At 39.1% G+C, this 18,436-nt stretch overlaps 1 protein-coding gene across 1 annotated transcript; it reads right to left on the reverse strand.

The window, feature by feature from the left end:
• Positions 1-31: 31 nt before the first annotated feature.
• dct (dopachrome tautomerase) lies at positions 32-16,142 on the reverse strand. The gene is made up of 8 exons (XM_056240894.1): positions 15,857-16,142; positions 14,540-14,839; positions 13,601-13,701; positions 8,955-9,121; positions 7,134-7,313; positions 6,664-6,799; positions 886-1,084; positions 32-222 (listed from the first exon to the last, which is right to left on the reverse strand). Exons 1-8 carry the CDS (start codon positions 16,140-16,142, stop codon positions 59-61), a joined length of 1,533 nt encoding a protein of 510 aa, XP_056096869.1. The 3' UTR covers positions 32-58.
• Between the last annotated feature and the right edge of the window lie 2,294 nt (positions 16,143-18,436).

Genomic DNA, 18,436 nt, shown 5'->3' on the forward strand with positions numbered 1-18,436 from the left:
GGCTTGTTCACCGGATCTGTTCCCAGTGAGTGAACGTGTGTGTGTGTGTGTGTGTGTGTTAAGCCTCCTCAGTGTATTTAGTGTTGCTGAACTCTGCGTTGAGGAGCGGCTGGAACTGGCGTTTTCTCCTTCGCTGGACGTACAGAAGCAGAAGAAGAAGCCCGAGGAAGATTCCTCCCAGTGAACAACCCAACACGATCACTGCAGATCCACTGTCTGTGTCTGTAGACACACACACACACACACACACACACACACACACACACACACACTAGCCGTCAACCTTTGGAATCATTAGGATTGTTCAGTGTTTCTAAAGAGTCTCTTCTGCTCAGAAAAGCTGAAATTATTTGATCAAGAATACAGTAAAAACACAATTTCCACAGAAATAAAATTCAGCTTTGATCACAGGAGTAAATTACACTTTACTATATATTCACATAGAAAACAGCTGATTTACACTGGAGTAATATTTCACTGTTTTACTGTATTTTTTTATCAAATAAATGCAGCTTTGGTGAGCAGAAGAGACTCTCTTATTGACAAATGTTAATTGTTAAATTTTTTTACGGTAGTGCACATCATATCTTGTTGATTCAGAATAAAGGTTCCCTCAAATTGTTTAAACGAATAGTTGAAAATGAAAGTCCTGTCATTATTAATTCACCCTGCTGTCGCTCCACACCAGTATGCTGTGGTTTTTACATGCATTATGAGCTCATTAAGTCCTCATCGTTACGGTGATTGGTCTCATGCTGGACAGTCGAGGTCAGTAGGAACTGTTCTTCCAAAATATCAGCATATGAGTTTGAGCCGACATAAACAATGACAGAATCACATTTTCTGATGAATATGATGAAAGACTGCAAACGGCACGTTTATCACCTTCGAGGTCAATGGCGTAGGAATACCCCAGCTGTTCAGCCGCCACGTAGATCTCCTCGTTGGTCACGGGCGGGAAGAAGGGAACCATGTTGTAGTGCCGGTTGTGTCCGATCGGGGCCATCTCATCCGGGAAGCTGCCGTTCTCCCGGGAGCGCCGCATCCACTCCTCGAAGATGGCGTCGGTGAAGGAGTGCAGCACCTGGCCGTGGCAGTGTGTTCAGTCCAGGGGGAAATGCAAGCCAGCAACTTTTACTCTCTACTTGACTACATTTTTGAACAAGTATATGTACTTTTTATTCTAATACATTTGTGAAGAGTAATGCAATTACTCATTACATTTTGTAGTTACACACCTAACTTATTCTGCTGCAGTTTGGTCACGCTTCCTTTTACAGTCCTGTTACCCATGTACATACGATGTTCTTATTATAGTAATTACAATTACTGGGTAATAACTAGGTACTAAAACCTGAACCTACCCCTAACCCATGTACTTACCTTATATTAGCCAGTACTTTCTAGGTAAGTACACGTAAGTACTGTACTGTAAAAGGACGCGTTACCCAGTTTATTACTGCTATAACGAAGTGATTCCGTCGTCTAAGGGCTTTGAAGGAACTATATCTGTGTGTGTTTTGCCTTTTCTCACCCGAACTGGTCAACAAGGCTACTTTACACGAATGCGAGTGCATTAGTTCCTCAATCGCAGGTGCTTCATACATGAGATGAGGCCGAAACCAGCACTTCTAGTGCAAGTGAGCTTTGACTATTTAATTTTACTTGACATTATTTTATTTATCCGTTATATTGAAGCTACTTTTTTGAAGGATATTGGTTTACTTTTGTGCACTTGAGCTCAACTGAGACTTGAGAGTTTGTAGACGTTTAAGACGTTTTGTGTCGACCTTGATTTATTGCAATATTGAGGTGTTCAGTTTTATTTAGATTTTAGAAAATAAAAGTGATCGCTCTCCTCACAAATCAACTGTTTCTTGCATCTTTGCATGTCTCTTAGGTGCCTACGTTCAGTTTGAGTAAAATACTTAAGTACTGTTCAATCAGATACTCTTAAGACTTTCTCAAAACGTATTGAAATTGGTAATTTGTAAAATGGAGTAATTTTCACTGTAAGGTATCTGTACTTTTACTCAAGTGTGGTTTTCAGGAACTCTTTACACCTCTGCGTAAGAGAACGTGTGTCTGGGTCGGGATCAGAGTTCAGATAGACTGAATGTGAATATTGAATGTGATTGTTGTATTACCAGGAATATGGGGTCGCTGTGATTATTGAATGTGATAGTGATATTACCAGGAATATGGGGTCGCTGTGATTATTGAATGTGATAGTGATATTACCAGGAATATGGGGTCGCTGTGATTATTGAATGTGATTGTGATATTACCAGGAATATGGGGTCGCTGTGATTATTGAATGTGATTGTGATATTACCAGGAATATGGGGTCGCTCTGAATATTGAATGTGATTGTGATATTACCAGGAATATGGGGTCGCTGTGATTATTGAATGTGATTGTGATATTACCAGGAATATGGGGTCGCTGTGATTATTGAATGTGATTGTGATATTACCAGGAATATGGGGTCGCTGTGATTATTGAATGTGATTGTGATATTACCAGGAATATGGGGTCGCTGTGATTTTTGAATGTGATTGTAATATTACCAGGAATATGGGGTCGTTGTGATTATTGAATGTGATTGTTGTATTACCAGGAATATGGGGTCGCTGTGATTATTGAATGTGATTGTGATATTACCAGGAATATGGGGTCGCTGTGATTATTGAATGTGATTGTTGTATTACCAGGAATATGGGGTCGCTGTGATTATTGAATTTGATTGTGATATTACCAGGAATAAGGGGTCGCTGTGATTATTGAATGTGATTGTGATATTACCAGGAATATGGGGTCGCTGTGATTATTGAATGTGATTGTGATATTACCAGGAATATGGGGTCGCTGTGATTATTTAATGTGATTGTGATATTACCAGGAATATGGGGTCGCTGTGATTATTGAATGTGATTGTGATATTACCAGGAATATGGGGTCGCTGTGATAATTGAATGTGATTGTTGTATTACCAGGAATATGGGGTCGCTGTGATTATTTAATGTGATTGTGATATTACCAGGAATATGGGGTCGCTGTGATTATTGAATGTTATTGTGATATTACCAGGAATATGGGGTCGCTGTGATTATTGAATGTGATTGTGATATTACCAGGAATATGGGGTCGCTGTGAATATTGAATGTGATTGTTGTATTACCAGGAATATGGGGTCGCTGTGATTATTTAATGTGATTGTGATATTACCAGGAATATGGGGTCGCTATGATTATTGAATGTGATTGTGATATTACCAGGAATATGGGGTCGCTGTGATTATTTAATGTGATTGTGATATTACCAGGAATATGGGGTCGCTGTGATTATTGAATGTGATTGTGATATTACCAGGAATATGGGGTCGCTGTGATTATTGAATGTGATTGTTGTATTACCAGGAATATGGGGTCGCTGTGAATATTGAATGTGATTGTGATATTACCAGGAATGTGGGGTCGCTGTGATTATTTAATGTGATTGTGATATTACCAGGAATATGGGGTCGCTGTGAATATTGAATGTGATTGTGATATTACCAGGAATATGGGGTCGCTGTGATTATTTAATGTGATTGTGAGATTACCAGGAATATGGGGTCGCTGTGAATATTGAATGTGATTGTGATATTACCAGGAATATGGGGTCGCTGTGATTATTGAATGTGATTGTGATATTACCAGGAATATGGGGTCGCTGTGATAATTGAATGTGATTGTTGTATTACCAAGAATATGGGGTCGCTGTGATTATTTAATGTGATTGTGATATTACCAGGAATATGGGGTCGCTGTGATTATTGAATGTGATTGTGATATTACCAGGAATATGGGGTCGCTGTGATTATTGAATGTGATTGTGATATTACCAGGAATATGGGGTCGCTCTGAATATTGAATGTGATTGTTGTATTACCAGGAATATGGGGTCGCTGTGATTATTTAATGTGATTGTGATATTACCAGGAATATGGGGTCGCTATGATTATTGAATGTGATTGTGATATTACCAGGAATATGGGGTCGCTGTGATTATTGAATGTGATTGTGATATTACCAGGAATATGGGGTCGCTATGATTCTTGAATGTGATTGTGATATTACCAGGAATATGGGGTCGCTGTGATTATTTAATGTGATTGTGATATTACCAGGAATATGGGGTCGCTGTGATTATTGAATGTGATTGTGATATTACCAGGAATATGGGGTCGCTGTGATTATTGAATGTGATTGTGATATTACCAGGAATATGGGGTCGCTGTGATTATTTAATGTGATTGTGATATTACCAGGAATATGGGGTCACTGTGATTATTGAATGTGATTGTGATATTACCAGGAATATGGGGTTGATGTGATTATTGAATGTGATTGTTGTATTACCAGGAATATGGGGTCGCTGTGAATATTGAATGTGATTGTGATATTACCAGGAATATGGGGTCGCTGTGATTATTTAATGTGATTGTGATATTACCAGGAATATGGGGTCACTGTGATTATTGAATGTGATTGTGATATTACCAGGAATATGGGGTTGATGTGATTATTGAATGTGATTGTTGTATTACCAGGAATATGGGGTCGCTCTGATTATTGAATGTGATTGTGATATTACCAGGAATATGGGGTCGCTGTGATTATTGAATGTGATTGTGATATTACCAGGAATATGGGGTCGCTGTGATTATTGAATGTGATTGTTGTATTACCAGGAATATGGGGTCGCTGTGAATATTGAATGTGATTGTGATATTACCAGGAATATGGGGTCGCTGTGATTATTTAATGTGATTGTGAGATTACCATGAATATGATATTACCAGGAATATGGGGTCGCTGTGATTATTGAATGTGATTGTGATATTACCAGGAATATGATATTACCAGGAATATGGGGTCGCTGTGATTATTGAATGTGATTGTGATATTACCAGGAATATGGGGTCACTGTGAATATTAAATGTGATTGTGATATTACCAGGAATATGGGGTCGCTGTGATAATTGAATGTGATTGTGATAATACCAGGAATATGGGGTCGCTGTGATTATTGAATGTGATTGTGATATTACCAGGAATATGGGGTCACTGTGAATATTGAATGTGATTGTGATATTACCAGGAATATGGGGTCGCTGTGATTATTGAGTGTGATTGTGATATTACCAGGAATATGGGGTCACTGTGAATATTGAATGTGATTGTGATATTACCAGGAATATGGGGTCACTGTGAATATTGAATGTGAATGTGATATTACCAGGAATATGATATTACCAGGAATATGGGGTCGCTGTGATTATTGAATGTGATTGTGATATTACCAGGAATATGGGGTCACTGTGAATATTGAATGTGATTGTGATATTACCAGGAATATGGGGTCACTGTGAATATTGAATGTGATTGTGATATTACCAGGAATATGGGGTCACTGTGAATATTGAATGTGATTGTGATATTACCAGGAATATGGGGTCGCTGTGATAATTGAATGTGATTGTGATAATACCAGGAATATGGGGTCGCTGTGATTATTGAGTGTGATTGTGATATTACCAGGAATATGGGGTCGCTGTGATTATTGAGTGTGATTGTGATATTACCAGGAATATGGGGTCGCTGTGATTATTGAATGTGATTGTGATATTACCAGGAATATGGGGTCGCTGTGATTATTGAGTGTGATTGTGATAATACCAGGAATATGGGGTCGCTGTGATTATTGAATGTGATTGTGATATTACCAGGAATATGGGGTCGCTGTGATTATTGAATGTGATAGTGATATTACCAGGAATATGGGGTCGCTGTGATTATTGAATGTGATTGTGATATTACCAGGAATATGGGGTCGCTGTGATTATTGAGTGTGATTGTGATATTACCAGGAATATGGGGTCGCTGTGATTATTGAGTGTGATTGTGATAATACCAGGAATATGGGGTCGCTGTGATTATTGAATGTGATAGTGATATTACCAGGAATATGGGGTCGCTGTGATTATTGAATGTGATAGTGATATTACCAGGAATATGGGGTCGCTGTGATTATTGAATGTGATTGTGATATTACCAGGAATATGGGGTCGCTGTGATTATTGAATGTGATTGTGATATTACCAGGAATATGGGGTCGCTGTGATTATTGAGTGTGATTGTGATAATACCAGGAATATGGGGTCGCTGTGATTATTGAATGTGATTGTGATATTACCAGGAATATGGGGTCGCTGTGATTATTGAGTGTGATTGTGATAATACCAGGAATATGGGGTCGCTGTGATTATTGAATGTGATAGTGATATTACCAGGAATATGGGGTCGCTGTGATTATTGAATGTGATTGTGATATTACCAGGAATATGGGGTCGCTGTGATTATTGAGTGTGATTGTGATAATACCAGGAATATGGGGTCGCTGTGATTATTGAATGTGATTGTGATATTACCAGGAATATGGGGTCGCTGTGATTATTGAATGTGATTGTGATATTACCAGGAATATGGGGTCGCTGTGATTATTGAGTGTGATTGTGATAATACCAGGAATATGGGGTCGCTGTGATTATTGAATGTGATTGTGATATTACCAGGAATATGGGGTCGCTGTGATTATTGAATGTGATAGTGATATTACCAGGAATATGGGGTCGTTGGCAGCGGAGTGGGACTGAGCGCTGGTCCCGCTGAGGAACTGATGCACGAGGTTATGAAGGTTCGAGACTGAAGAGTCCAGTTCACCATCAGGCCGGTCGAATCCCTCCAGAGCGTTCCTGCAGAGAGAGAACATTAGGGTTTGTAGAAAGCATTTGCTATGGGTTTGTAAAAGGTTGTTTTAAGCATGTTTGGGCTGAGTTGTTGTTGCATTTCCACTGTTCTGACCAGCAGGGGTCACCAGCGAGTGGCGTTTTGAACGCTTCGAAACAGAATCATTTTGTGAAGCAATCGGTTCAATTGATTCAAAGCTTTAAAAAGCTTAGTTTCTCCCACACTACCCTTTTGTGCTTGTTAAACCTTACTTTAGTTTCAAATAATTTCAGTGGAGTTACCGTTATTATTTGAGAGACAGAATATATGTAGTTGTTTTGTGTGTGTTTGCGAGATCACCTGAAGCTGAAGCTGGAGTTGGTGAAGTACGGTGGGCTGTCGAACTCTCGCAGGTTCAGGCAGCTTCTGACGTCACTCATGGTTGGGAGAGTCACATTTGTGCCCTGTGTGAGTCCCCTGCGTAGTGTCCCCTCGCTAGTGCCGTTGCACAGGGTCACCAGACGGTTATACTCATCCAGACTGGAGGAAGAAGAAGATGAAGAACGTCAGTACGGGATTCTGGAGCAGGAACGCATGGCAGTGTCTCATTCAACTGAGAAGTAACTTCCACCCCGATCTCATGAAAGTGCGTATCTATAGCACGAATTGTATTTATCGTGCAATTTATACGCAAAAAAATATTTTTTACATGCATATGATACGCACTTTATGGCGTGTAATATGCACATACTCCACACTACTGATCCTACCCAAGGGGTTTACAGTGCGTATCATATGCAAGTAAAAACAATTTTTTACGTATAAATTGCACGATAAATAAAAATTTTGTACGCATTTTCATTTTCATGAGGTCGTGTTAGGGTTAGGCTTACCCAGGGAGTCAGTCATGTTGTAGGAAAAGAAAGCCTTTTCTGTCTTTAAAAGTGGTTTTATCTAATCATGACAGACGACTCCTACTGGAATTGTTTTTGGATGAGCATTTTGTCAAGTCAAGTCACCTTTATTTATATAGCACTTTTTACAATAGTAAAAGATAGTTTCAACAAAATAATGCAACAAAGTTTTTTTTAAGAAAATAGCATCACAGTCCAGCTTAAGTAAGTTCAGTGATGGATCATTTTTGCTGTAAAAAAGTTATTAATTTAGTTAATTTATATATATAGCCGCTCTGGAGAAAACCGTGATGTCCTCGTCCAGCTCAGTTCAGTTCTCATATAATGCTGTCAATGCAGGAGATCAGTATTATTGATGAATATTAAGTGTCCCCAACTTTTTGTGCGTTTCTTTATTGTATGCATAATTGTCTGAATGCCATTGTGTGTATAACTGAAAGGTTAAAGCATATATTTTGAGTCATTAATCATTGTTGATTGGATAAATTAATCTTCTGGTGTTTCAGTGTCATTGTGTACTAAAACACTGTTTCAGAACATTATTGAACTATATGAAATAATATATAAATATTAGATGAAAAAAATGAGACTTGTTGCATCAGCAATTAAGTTAAAATGACTAAAATGACTAAAACTGAAAAATAAATAAAGCTAAACAGAAATATTTAAAAATAAAGTAATAAAAGTAGGGAAAAGTACATCAAATGACTAAACCTACAATTAAAATAAAAACAGACGTGTTTGCAATTGAGGATGTTCTAGTGGTTCCTGTTAATTTATTTGGTAACACTTTATTTCGATAGTCCACTTTAGATATTTTACTAACTATAAGTAACTTTGCAACTACATATCAACTAACTGTAAATAGAGTATTAGTAGACTGTCTGCTTAATATCTGATAACACTTTATTTTGATGGTCCACCAAAAGATATTCTACTGACTATAAGTAACTTGGCAACTACAAGTCAACTTGTTCTACTAACCGAACCCTAACCTAACAGTCTACTGACAGTCTACTAATACTCTAATGAGAGTTAGTTGAAATGTAGTTGCAAAGTTACTTATAGTTAGTTGAATGGCTAAAGTGGACTATCGAAATAAAGTGAAACCATTTATTTTCTTAATAATCCAATATGATCTTTTACCCCAGATTGTAAGTCCGTTTTTACACTTTTAAGAGCCTCGAAAAGACTGTGTCACAGATGAAACCTCTGATCATGTCTCAGCAGAGTTGAGTGGTTTGACTGGCTTTCCTCTGAAACGCACCTGTCGCACACCACGGGCCAGCGTGAGAAGCGTGATCCGGGGCTGATCCGGGACGGGTCCCCGGGGTGTGGTCCTCCCAGCAGAGCGTCTGTGCACACGTCACACTCCTGACGACCCGTCGCAAACCTCCAGTACGGCACAGCGAAGTTCTCGTTCCCCGTGAGCTTCTGAGAGGGGAAGAAACACCAGTTCCTTTTGTCTTACTGCTGAATTCACCCAAGAGGAATCTAGATTCTAGCTTATATTTCTCAGAATAAAAATTTTAACATACTCGCCAAGGCACAATAGTGTTTAAAAAATGCACCTTGTTTGACTTTAAAAATTCAGTCCTGTTGCTGCCTACATTTTTAAGTATACTCGAGAAAGAAAAAAAAACTGGGTGTGGAAACAATTTACACACAGAAATTGCTAGTAAATTTCTCAATTAGTTACACAGTTGCGGCATAAAACGCATTGAATTCAACATGGAATTTTGAAGTAGGAAGAATAAAAGAGTATTTTCTTGTAAAACGTTGAAAGCAACGGACCACAAATTTTTCTTTTTTATTATTGGTTAAATTATTGAAATTAGTTAAAGTAAAAAAAAAACAATCTACACTTGTGCTCAAATATTATGATGATTAGCGATTTACAAATGAAATGATTATTTACTTTTTCTGTCCAACCGATAATTCCAGTAGTTTAGTGTAGTTCTGATCTGCAGTTAGGATTACTGGAGTTATGACCTGTATGGTTAGTGTTAATGTATTTTCTGACCTGTAGTAAGTGTCAGTGTAGTTCTGACCTGTAGTTAGTGTTAGTGTAGATCTGACCTGTAGTTAGTGTTAGTGTAGATCTGACCTGTAGTTAGTGTAGTTCTGACCTGTAGTTAGTGTAGATCTGACCTGTAGTTAGTGTAGATCTGACCTGTAGTTAGTGTAGTTCTGACCTGTAGTTAGTGTAGATCTGACCTGTAGTTAGTGTAGTTCTGACCTGTAGTTACTGTAGATCTGACCTGTAGTTAGTGTAGATCTGACCTGTAGTTAGTGTAGATCTGACCTGTAGTTAGTGTAGATCTGACCTGTAGTTAGTGTAGATCTGACCTGTAGTTAGTGTAGATCTGACCTGTAGTTAGGGTTAGTGTAGTTCTGACCTGTAGTTAGTGTTAGTGTAGATCTGACCTGTAGCTAGTGTTAGTGTAGATCTGACCTGTAGTTAGGGTTAGTGGAGTTATGACCTGTATGGTTAGTGTTAATGTATTTTCTGACCTGTAGTAAGTGTCAGTGTAGTTCTGACCTGTAGTTAGTGTAGATCTGACCTGTAGTTAGTGTAGATCTGACCTGTAGTTAGTGTAGATCTGACCTGTAGTTAGTGTAGATCTGACCTGTAGTTAGTGTAGATCTGACCTGTAGTTAGGGTTAGTGTAGTTCTGACCTGTAGTTAGTGTTAGTGTAGATCTGACCTGTAGCTAGTGTTAGTGTAGATCTGACCTGTAGTTAGTGTTAGTGTAGATCTGACCTGTAGTTAGGGTTAGTGGAGTTATGACCTGTATGGTTAGTGTTAATGTATTTTCTGACCTGTAGCAAGTGTTAGTGTAGTTCTGACCTGTAGTTAGTGTTAGTGTAGTTCTGACCTGTAGCTAGTGTTAGTGTAGATCTGACCTGTAGTTAGTGTTAGTGTAGATCTGACCTGTAGTTAGTGTTAGTGTAGATCTAACCTGTAGTCAGTGTTGGTGTAGTTCTGACCTGTAGCTAGTGTTAGTGTAGATCTGACCTGTAGTTAGGGTTAGTGTAGATCTGACCTGTAGTTAGTGTTGGTGTAGTTCTGACCTGTAGTTAGGGTTAGTGTAGATCTGACCTGTAGTTAGTATTGGTGTAGTTCTGACCTGTAGTTAGGGTTAGTGTAGATCTGACCTGTAGTTAGTGTTGGTGTAGATCTGAACTGTAGTTAGTGTTGGTGTAGATCTGAACTGTAGTTAGTGTTAGTGTAGTTCTGACCTGTAGCTAGTGTTGGTGTAGATCTGACCTGTAGTTAGTGTTGGTGTAGATCTGACCTGTAGCTAGTGTTGGTGTAGATCTGACCTGTAGTTAGTGTTAGTGTAGATCTGACCTGTAGTTAGTGTAGATCTGACCTGTAGTTAGTGTAGTTCTGACCTGTAGTTAGTGTAGATCTGACCTGTAGTTAGTGTAGTTCTGACCTGTAGTTAGTGTAGATCTGACCTGTAGTTAGTGTAGTTCTGACCTGTAGTTACTGTAGATCTGACCTGTAGTTAGTGTAGATCTGACCTGTAGTTAGTGTAGATCTGACCTGTAGTTAGTGTAGATCTGACCTGTAGTTAGTGTAGATCTGACCTGTAGTTAGTGTAGATCTGACCTGTAGTTAGGGTTAGTGTAGTTCTGACCTGTAGTTAGTGTTAGTGTAGATCTGACCTGTAGCTAGTGTTAGTGTAGATCTGACCTGTAGTTAGGGTTAGTGGAGTTATGACCTGTATGGTTAGTGTTAATGTATTTTCTGACCTGTAGTAAGTGTCAGTGTAGTTCTGACCTGTAGTTAGTGTAGATCTGACCTGTAGTTAGTGTAGATCTGACCTGTAGTTAGTGTAGATCTGACCTGTAGTTAGTGTAGATCTGACCTGTAGTTAGTGTAGATCTGACCTGTAGTTAGGGTTAGTGTAGTTCTGACCTGTAGTTAGTGTTAGTGTAGATCTGACCTGTAGTTAGTGTTAGTGTAGATCTGACCTGTAGTTAGGGTTAGTGGAGTTATGACCTGTATGGTTAGTGTTAATGTATTTTCTGACCTGTAGCAAGTGTTAGTGTAGTTCTGACCTGTAGTTAGTGTTAGTGTAGTTCTGACCTGTAGCTAGTGTTAGTGTAGATCTGACCTGTAGTTAGTGTTAGTGTAGATCTGACCTGTAGTTAGTGTTAGTGTAGATCTAACCTGTAGTAAGTGTTGGTGTAGTTCTGACCTGTAGCTAGTGTTAGTGTAGATCTGACCTGTAGTTAGGGTTAGTGTAGATCTGACCTGTAGTTAGTGTTGGTGTAGTTCTGACCTGTAGTTAGGGTTAGTGTAGATCTGACCTGTAGTTAGTATTGGTGTAGTTCTGACCTGTAGTTAGGGTTAGTGTAGATCTGACCTGTAGTTAGTGTTGGTGTAGATCTGAACTGTAGTTAGTGTTGGTGTAGATCTGAACTGTAGTTAGTGTTAGTGTAGTTCTGACCTGTAGCTAGTGTTGGTGTAGATCTGACCTGTAGTTAGTGTTGGTGTAGATCTGACCTGTAGCTAGTGTTGGTGTAGATCTGACCTGTAGTTAGTGTTGGTGTAGATCTGACCTGTAGCTAGTGTTAGTGTAGATCTGAACTGTAGTTAGTGTTAGTGTAGATCTGACCTGTAGTTAGTGTTAGTGTAGATCTGAACTGTAGTTAGTGTTAGTGTAGTTCTGACCTGTAGCTAGTGTTGGTGTAGATCTGACCTGTAGTTAGTGTTGGTGTAGATCTGACCTGTAGCTAGTGTTGGTGTAGATCTGAACTGTAGTTAGTGTTAGTGTAGTTCTGACCTGTAGCTAGTGTTGGTGTAGATCTGACCTGTAGCTAGTGTTGGTGTAGATCTGACCTGTAGCTAGTGTTGGTGTAGATCTAACCTGTAGTTAGTGTTAGTGTAGATCTGACCTGTAGTTAGTGTTAGTGTAGATCTGACCTGTAGTTAGGGTTAGTGTAGATCTGACCTGTAGTTAGGGTTAGTGTAGATCTGACCTGTAGTTAGTGTTGGTGTAGATCTGAACTGTAGTTAGTGTTAGTGTAGTTCTGACCTGAAGTTAGTGTTGGTGTAGATCTGACCTGTAGCTAGTGTTGGTGTAGATCTGACCTGTAGCTAGTGTTGGTGTAGATCTGACCTGTAGCTAGTGTTGGTGTAGATCTGACCTGTAGCTAGTGTTGGTGTAGATCTGACCTGTAGTTAGTGTTAGTGTAGATCTGACCTGTAGCTAGTGTTGGTGTAGATCTGACCTGTAGCTAGTGTTGGTGTAGATCTGACCTGTAGCTAGTGTTAGTGTAGATCTGACCTGTAGTTAGTGTTAGTGTAGATCTGACCTGTAGTTAGTGTTAGTGTAGATCTGACCTGTAGTTAGTGTTAGTGTAGATCTGACCTGTAGTTAGTGTTAGTGTAGATCTGACCTGTAGTTAGTGTTAGTGTAGATCTGACCTGTAGCTAGTGTTGGTGTAGATCTGACCTGTAGTTAGTGTTGGTGTAGATCTGACCTGTAGCTAGTGTTGGTGTAGATCTGACCTGTAGTTAGTGTTAGTGTAGATCTGACCTGTAGTTAGTGTTAGTGTAGATCTGACCTGTAGCTAGTGTTGGTGTAGATCTGACCTGTAGTTAGTGTTGGTGTAGATCTGACCTGTAGCTAGTGTTGGTGTAGATCTGACCTGTAGCTAGTGTTGGTGTAGATCTGACCTGTAGCTAGTGTCAGTGTAGATCTGACCTGTAGTTAGGGTTAGTGTAGTTCTGACCTGTAGTTAGTGTTAGTGTAGTTCTGGCCTGTAGTTAGTGTAGTTCTGACCTGTAGTTAGTGTTGGTGTAGTTCTGGCCTGTAGTTAGTGTTAGTGTAGTTCTGACCTGTAGTTTGGATTACTGTAGTTCTGACCTGTAATTAGTGTTAGTGTAGTTCTGACCTGTAGTTCTCTCTCCAGGCTGAGCAGATGGAATCGGTGCCAGGTGATAAACGCCGGACCCTTGTGGGAAAAGTCGATGGCTTTGAAAGGACGTCCTGGACCTGCCAGCAGAAACAGGTCAATATCATAATCACATAACCACATCATACACCACGTGCAGACGTACATTAGTAGGGCCCAATCAAATAAATGTATTTCTCCAAATTCAGTTTTTTCCCCCTCCAGTTAAATTTTTTAGTAACTCAATTTTCCTTTTTTTAAACTAACCCTTACCCCTGGCCATTTTAATGCTCAATCAATTGGTTAATAGTTAATCAACTGATTTCATAAAACTTAAACAATTAATTTTTATTTTTTACAATAACTGGGTCCTTTAAAATGTTAAATTTTTCAGAAATTCTGTAACCAAATGAAGGCGTAAAAAATGAATAATTTAATTAATCTTTCAAAATGTAATCAAATAAACAATTCCTTTTATTTTTTCTACGTCACTGAAATTATAGCAGTGACTATAAAACATTGGCTATGAATGATGGAGAAAAATGAAAAGGTTTGAAATGAAACCACCTTTCTGTTTTTTATGTTTCTGACTCTTCTTTGAGGAATGTTGATGGTTTAATCCAGCGGTTAGGGTTCGGGTTAGTTAGTTCCTCAGCAGCGTGGGGTTCGGGTTCGGGTTTGGGTTCGAGTTAGGGTTAGTTATTTCCTCACCTAGCAGCGTGGGGTTCGGGTTTGGGTTTGGGTTAGGGTTAGTTAGTTCCTCACCTAGCAGCGTGGGGTTCGGGTTCAGGTTTGGGTTTGGGTTAGGGTTAGTTAGTTCCTCACCTAGCAGCGTGGGGTTCGGGTTTGGGTTTGGGTTAGGGTTAGTTAGTTCCTCACCTAGCAGCGTGGGGTTCGGGTTCAGGTTTGGGTTCGAGTTAGGGTTAGTTAGTTCCTCACCTAGCAGTGTGTCCCTCACGGAGTAGTAGTGCTGCCAGACGAACAGGTCGTATATGGAGATGTTGGTGAACTGGGGCTCGGTGCCGTTGGGTCCCAGCAGACCCAGCCAGTGCTGAGTGGCGATCACGTACTCCGGGTGAACGGTGCTTTTGGCCCGGTCCAGAACACTGAGGAACTCCTGGAGCTCGTCGGCGCTCAGAGAGAGAATGTCCTTCCTCACAACCGGAGCTTTACGCTGTTCACAGTCCGACCCGGTCCAGCCGAACTTACACTCGCCACAGTTATAGCCAGCGAAGTTCCCTGATCAAGTTTATTTAGATATATATATAAGTTTATAGTATAGGTTTGTATATATATTAGGGCTGTCAAATGATTAATCACGATTAATCACATCCAAAATAAAAGTTTTTTTTACATAATATATGTGGGTGCACTGTGTATAATTATTTTGTATATATATATAAATACACACACATGCATGTATATTTAAGAAAAAAATATTATTTATATATAGAATATTTATATTTATATATAATATAAATTATATATAAATCTATATACAGTATATACATGAAAATATTTCTTAAATATATACAAGCATGTGTGTGTATTTATATATATAAAATAATTATACACAGTGCACCCACATATATTATGTAAAAAAAACTTTTATTTTGGACGTGATTAATCACGATTAATCATTTGACAGCCCTAATATATATATATACATACATTACCATTTAAAGGTTTTGGATCAGTAAGATTTGTATTGTCCAAAAGATTCTATTTCAAATAAATACTGTTCTTTTGGACTTTCTATTCATTAAAGAATCCTGAAAAAAAAAATTGTTCACAAGAATCATAAATGTGTCTTGAGCATCAGATCCTCATATCAGAGTGATTTCTGAAGGATCATGTGACACTGAAGACTGGAGTAATGATGCTGAACATTCAGCTTTGATCACAGGAATAAATTACACTTTACTGTATATTCACACTGTTAAATTGTTTTAAATTGTAAAAATATTTCACAATATTACTGGGTTTTATTTGTTGTTCTATTTTAAATCAAGTAAATGCAGCCTTGGTGAGCAGAAGAGACTTCTTTTAAGAACGTAAAAAAAATCATACCGATCCAAAACTTTTGACTGGTAGTGTATATATATAATATATAATCCCTAAAAAAATGACTTCTGATCCATATCATAATATATATTTAAGGTTGATATCCAGGTATGTCATGCAGAAGTATGTAAACAGTCATTAACAAGTCCTACAATTTGACAGACAATTAAAATGATTTAGTTTCACACAAACCAAAGCATCGGCAGGTCCGGTTGAAGAACTTGGTTGGCCACTTCTCCCGGTCGTCCACGTTCCTCAGTCGGTACGGTCCTCCCCACGGTCTGGAGTCGATGCGAACGTCACTGCAGTTTCCCCGACCCGACAGAACTCCACATCGGTTCTCCGGCTCGGATCCCAGCGCGGGACAACACTCTTTAGACACGATTCCCTCAACGGTACAGCAGACCCGGGGAAACTGAGCCTCCGTCAGGTTTATCCATCCCAGACAGAACAGAGCCAACACAAGCAATCTCCTCATCTCTGCGATATCTTCAGCTTCAGATCCCACAGCGTATCCCTGAGCACAAGCACACAGAATCAGTGTGTGTTTAAGGATAACACGCGTATAATGCCGTCCTCACACACATGACATGCTCATTCTCCCATCACTGGATTTATACGCTGTATGGTGGGATTACTCGGCCGTCCCGTGGCCGTCACCTGACACTAATGCCACGAAAAACCCTGAGGGAAAAGCCTGTTCCTCAATGGATCAACTCTTCAAGAGCAAATAACCGCAGTTTATGTTGCTGTCCTTCAGATGTTTATGATCATATCACAGTGTGTTCCTGTGGTTAGGAGCTGAGAAAGGGTTTTCTGTGTAACTCATGATCCAGTTTCAGATTTCAGAGAAACTTTTTAAAGCAATTTATTCCACCATTAAAGGGATACTCAAAAATGAAAATTCTGTCATCATTTACTCACCCTCAAGTTGTTGCAAACCTGTTTCTTTAATTCTTTCTTCTGCTGAACACAAAGGAAGATATTTTGAAGAACGATTGGAACCAACAGTTGTTTGGCACCATTGACTTCCATAGTAGAAAAAAAAAAAAAAATACTATGGAAGTCAATGTTGCCAAAGTTCCAATCGTTCTTCAAAATATCTTCCTTTGTGTTCAGCTCAACTCATACAGGTTTGCAACAACTTGAGGGTGAGTAAATGATGAATTTTAATTTTTGGGTGGAGTATCCCTTTAAAAAATGTTTTAACATATAGAAAAACATAATTAGAGAGAGAGAGAGAGAGAGAGAGAGAGAGAGAGAGAGAGAGAGAGAGAGTGAGAGAGTGTGTGTGTGTGTGTGTGTGTGTGTGTGTTTGCTCTCTGAATTCCTCCGGGGCTCTGCGGGTCGTTCTCGTGACTGACCGGGTCACTGACCAAAGCCTTTCTCAATCCTCAGACTCAGACACTCTCAGCAACACTCGCCACACAGAGGAGGATAAGCAGCTTTCCTCACAGAACCCTGGAAGTGCTGCACCTTTTCTTTCTCCACAGGAAGACTGGAAGCGCTGCCCCGACTGTCCCTGTGAGAGTCACACGTTTATCCAGAGGGCAAATATGCACAGAAGCTCCTGAAGGCCATCAGATGTGGCTGTGCATTAGATCTGTACATTCCACAGTACATCACACGTCTCATGATCGAGAGCAGACTCACTCAGAGATCAGTGTTACACATCATTTCATAATGAATAATGATGCAGAATACATGGAAACTGGACAAAGAGGCTCAAATAAAAGAGATTTTTAATATAGTCTCATTTTACTCATTACTAATCATCATTCCTTGCATAACTAGTGTGGAACAATTTACAGTTAGATTTCATTAGTTAACATGATCTAACAATGATCAATACTTCTACAGCATTTATTAATCTTAGTTCATGTTTATCCAAACATTTACTGATACATTTTTAAGATCAAAAGTTGTACCAGTTAATATTATTTAATGTACGAACATGAACGTTTTTATTATCTAGCATTAAGAAAGGTGTGACAATGAAGAAAATCTGTGCCGCGAGTCACATAATTGATTGTTTACTTTCACTGTCACGTTACGCAAAATGGGAGGAGTATGTCAATCAAATCAGCGTTAATCACGGACGGGAATTGAATATAAGGAAGTGTGTTATACCTGGAAAGAGCGCGTCACACGTTTGTGCACTGAGAAGTTTGTAGGGGAATCATGATGGATTATTGGGGAGAAACTGCTGCTTGCAGATCTGTTGTTTCCTATGGTTGAAGTCTGGTGCGTCGCGAAAGTCGGTGCATTCCCAGGAAAACTATTTTGGAACAGTTTTAAAGACAAGCCAAGCTGTTTCATCCGCCTATCCAGTGTTGAAGAGGACACTCGATCTCCCTAAAAAAACGGTTTCTTGCCTGCAATTGTGGTCAGTACCTCGATGCCGGCAGCCCTACACACATCATTACACACGCATACACCCCTCGCATTTCACTTTTGCAGATTCAGTGTGCTTTGTTTGTTTTCATAAATTGTCGTTGCCTATTAAAATGATATTTTGTGCTGTTGGTGATTTACAACGAACTGAATGAGTTGGTTACTTTATTTCTCTTTTTCTTTTTTATGAACAATTGTGAATGAATCTGCCAACGTGGATTAGTGACGCGTTGAAGACGAGTGAAGTTTATTTTATTTTTTATTTTATTTTTATTGAAGATAATCAACAATACAATCAAAGTAGCAAAAGTTAAAGAAATACCCCAAAAAATAAAAATAAATAAAAAAATAAAATAAATACAAATAAATAAAAAAATA

Source organism: Rhinichthys klamathensis, unplaced genomic scaffold, assembly GCF_029890125.1.
Source record: "Rhinichthys klamathensis goyatoka isolate OS25496 unplaced genomic scaffold, OSU_Roscu_1.1 h1tg000618l_1, whole genome shotgun sequence".
Classification (NCBI taxonomy): Eukaryota; Metazoa; Chordata; class Actinopteri; order Cypriniformes; family Leuciscidae; genus Rhinichthys; species Rhinichthys klamathensis.

Excerpts from the sequence above, each read along its gene's own strand:
- dct (XM_056240894.1), bottom strand. The coding sequence starts at position 16,142 with ATGAGGAGATTGCTTGTGTTGGCTCTGTTCTGTCTGGGATGGATAAAC. Across the intron at positions 13,702-14,539 it reads CGTGAGGGACACACTGCTAG|GTCCAGGACGTCCTTTCAAA; the intron begins GTGAGGAACTAA and ends TTCTGCTGGCAG. Across the intron at positions 1,085-6,663 it reads CCAACGACCCCATATTCCTG|GTGCTGCACTCCTTCACCGA; the intron begins GTAATATCACTA and ends TGCCACGGCCAG.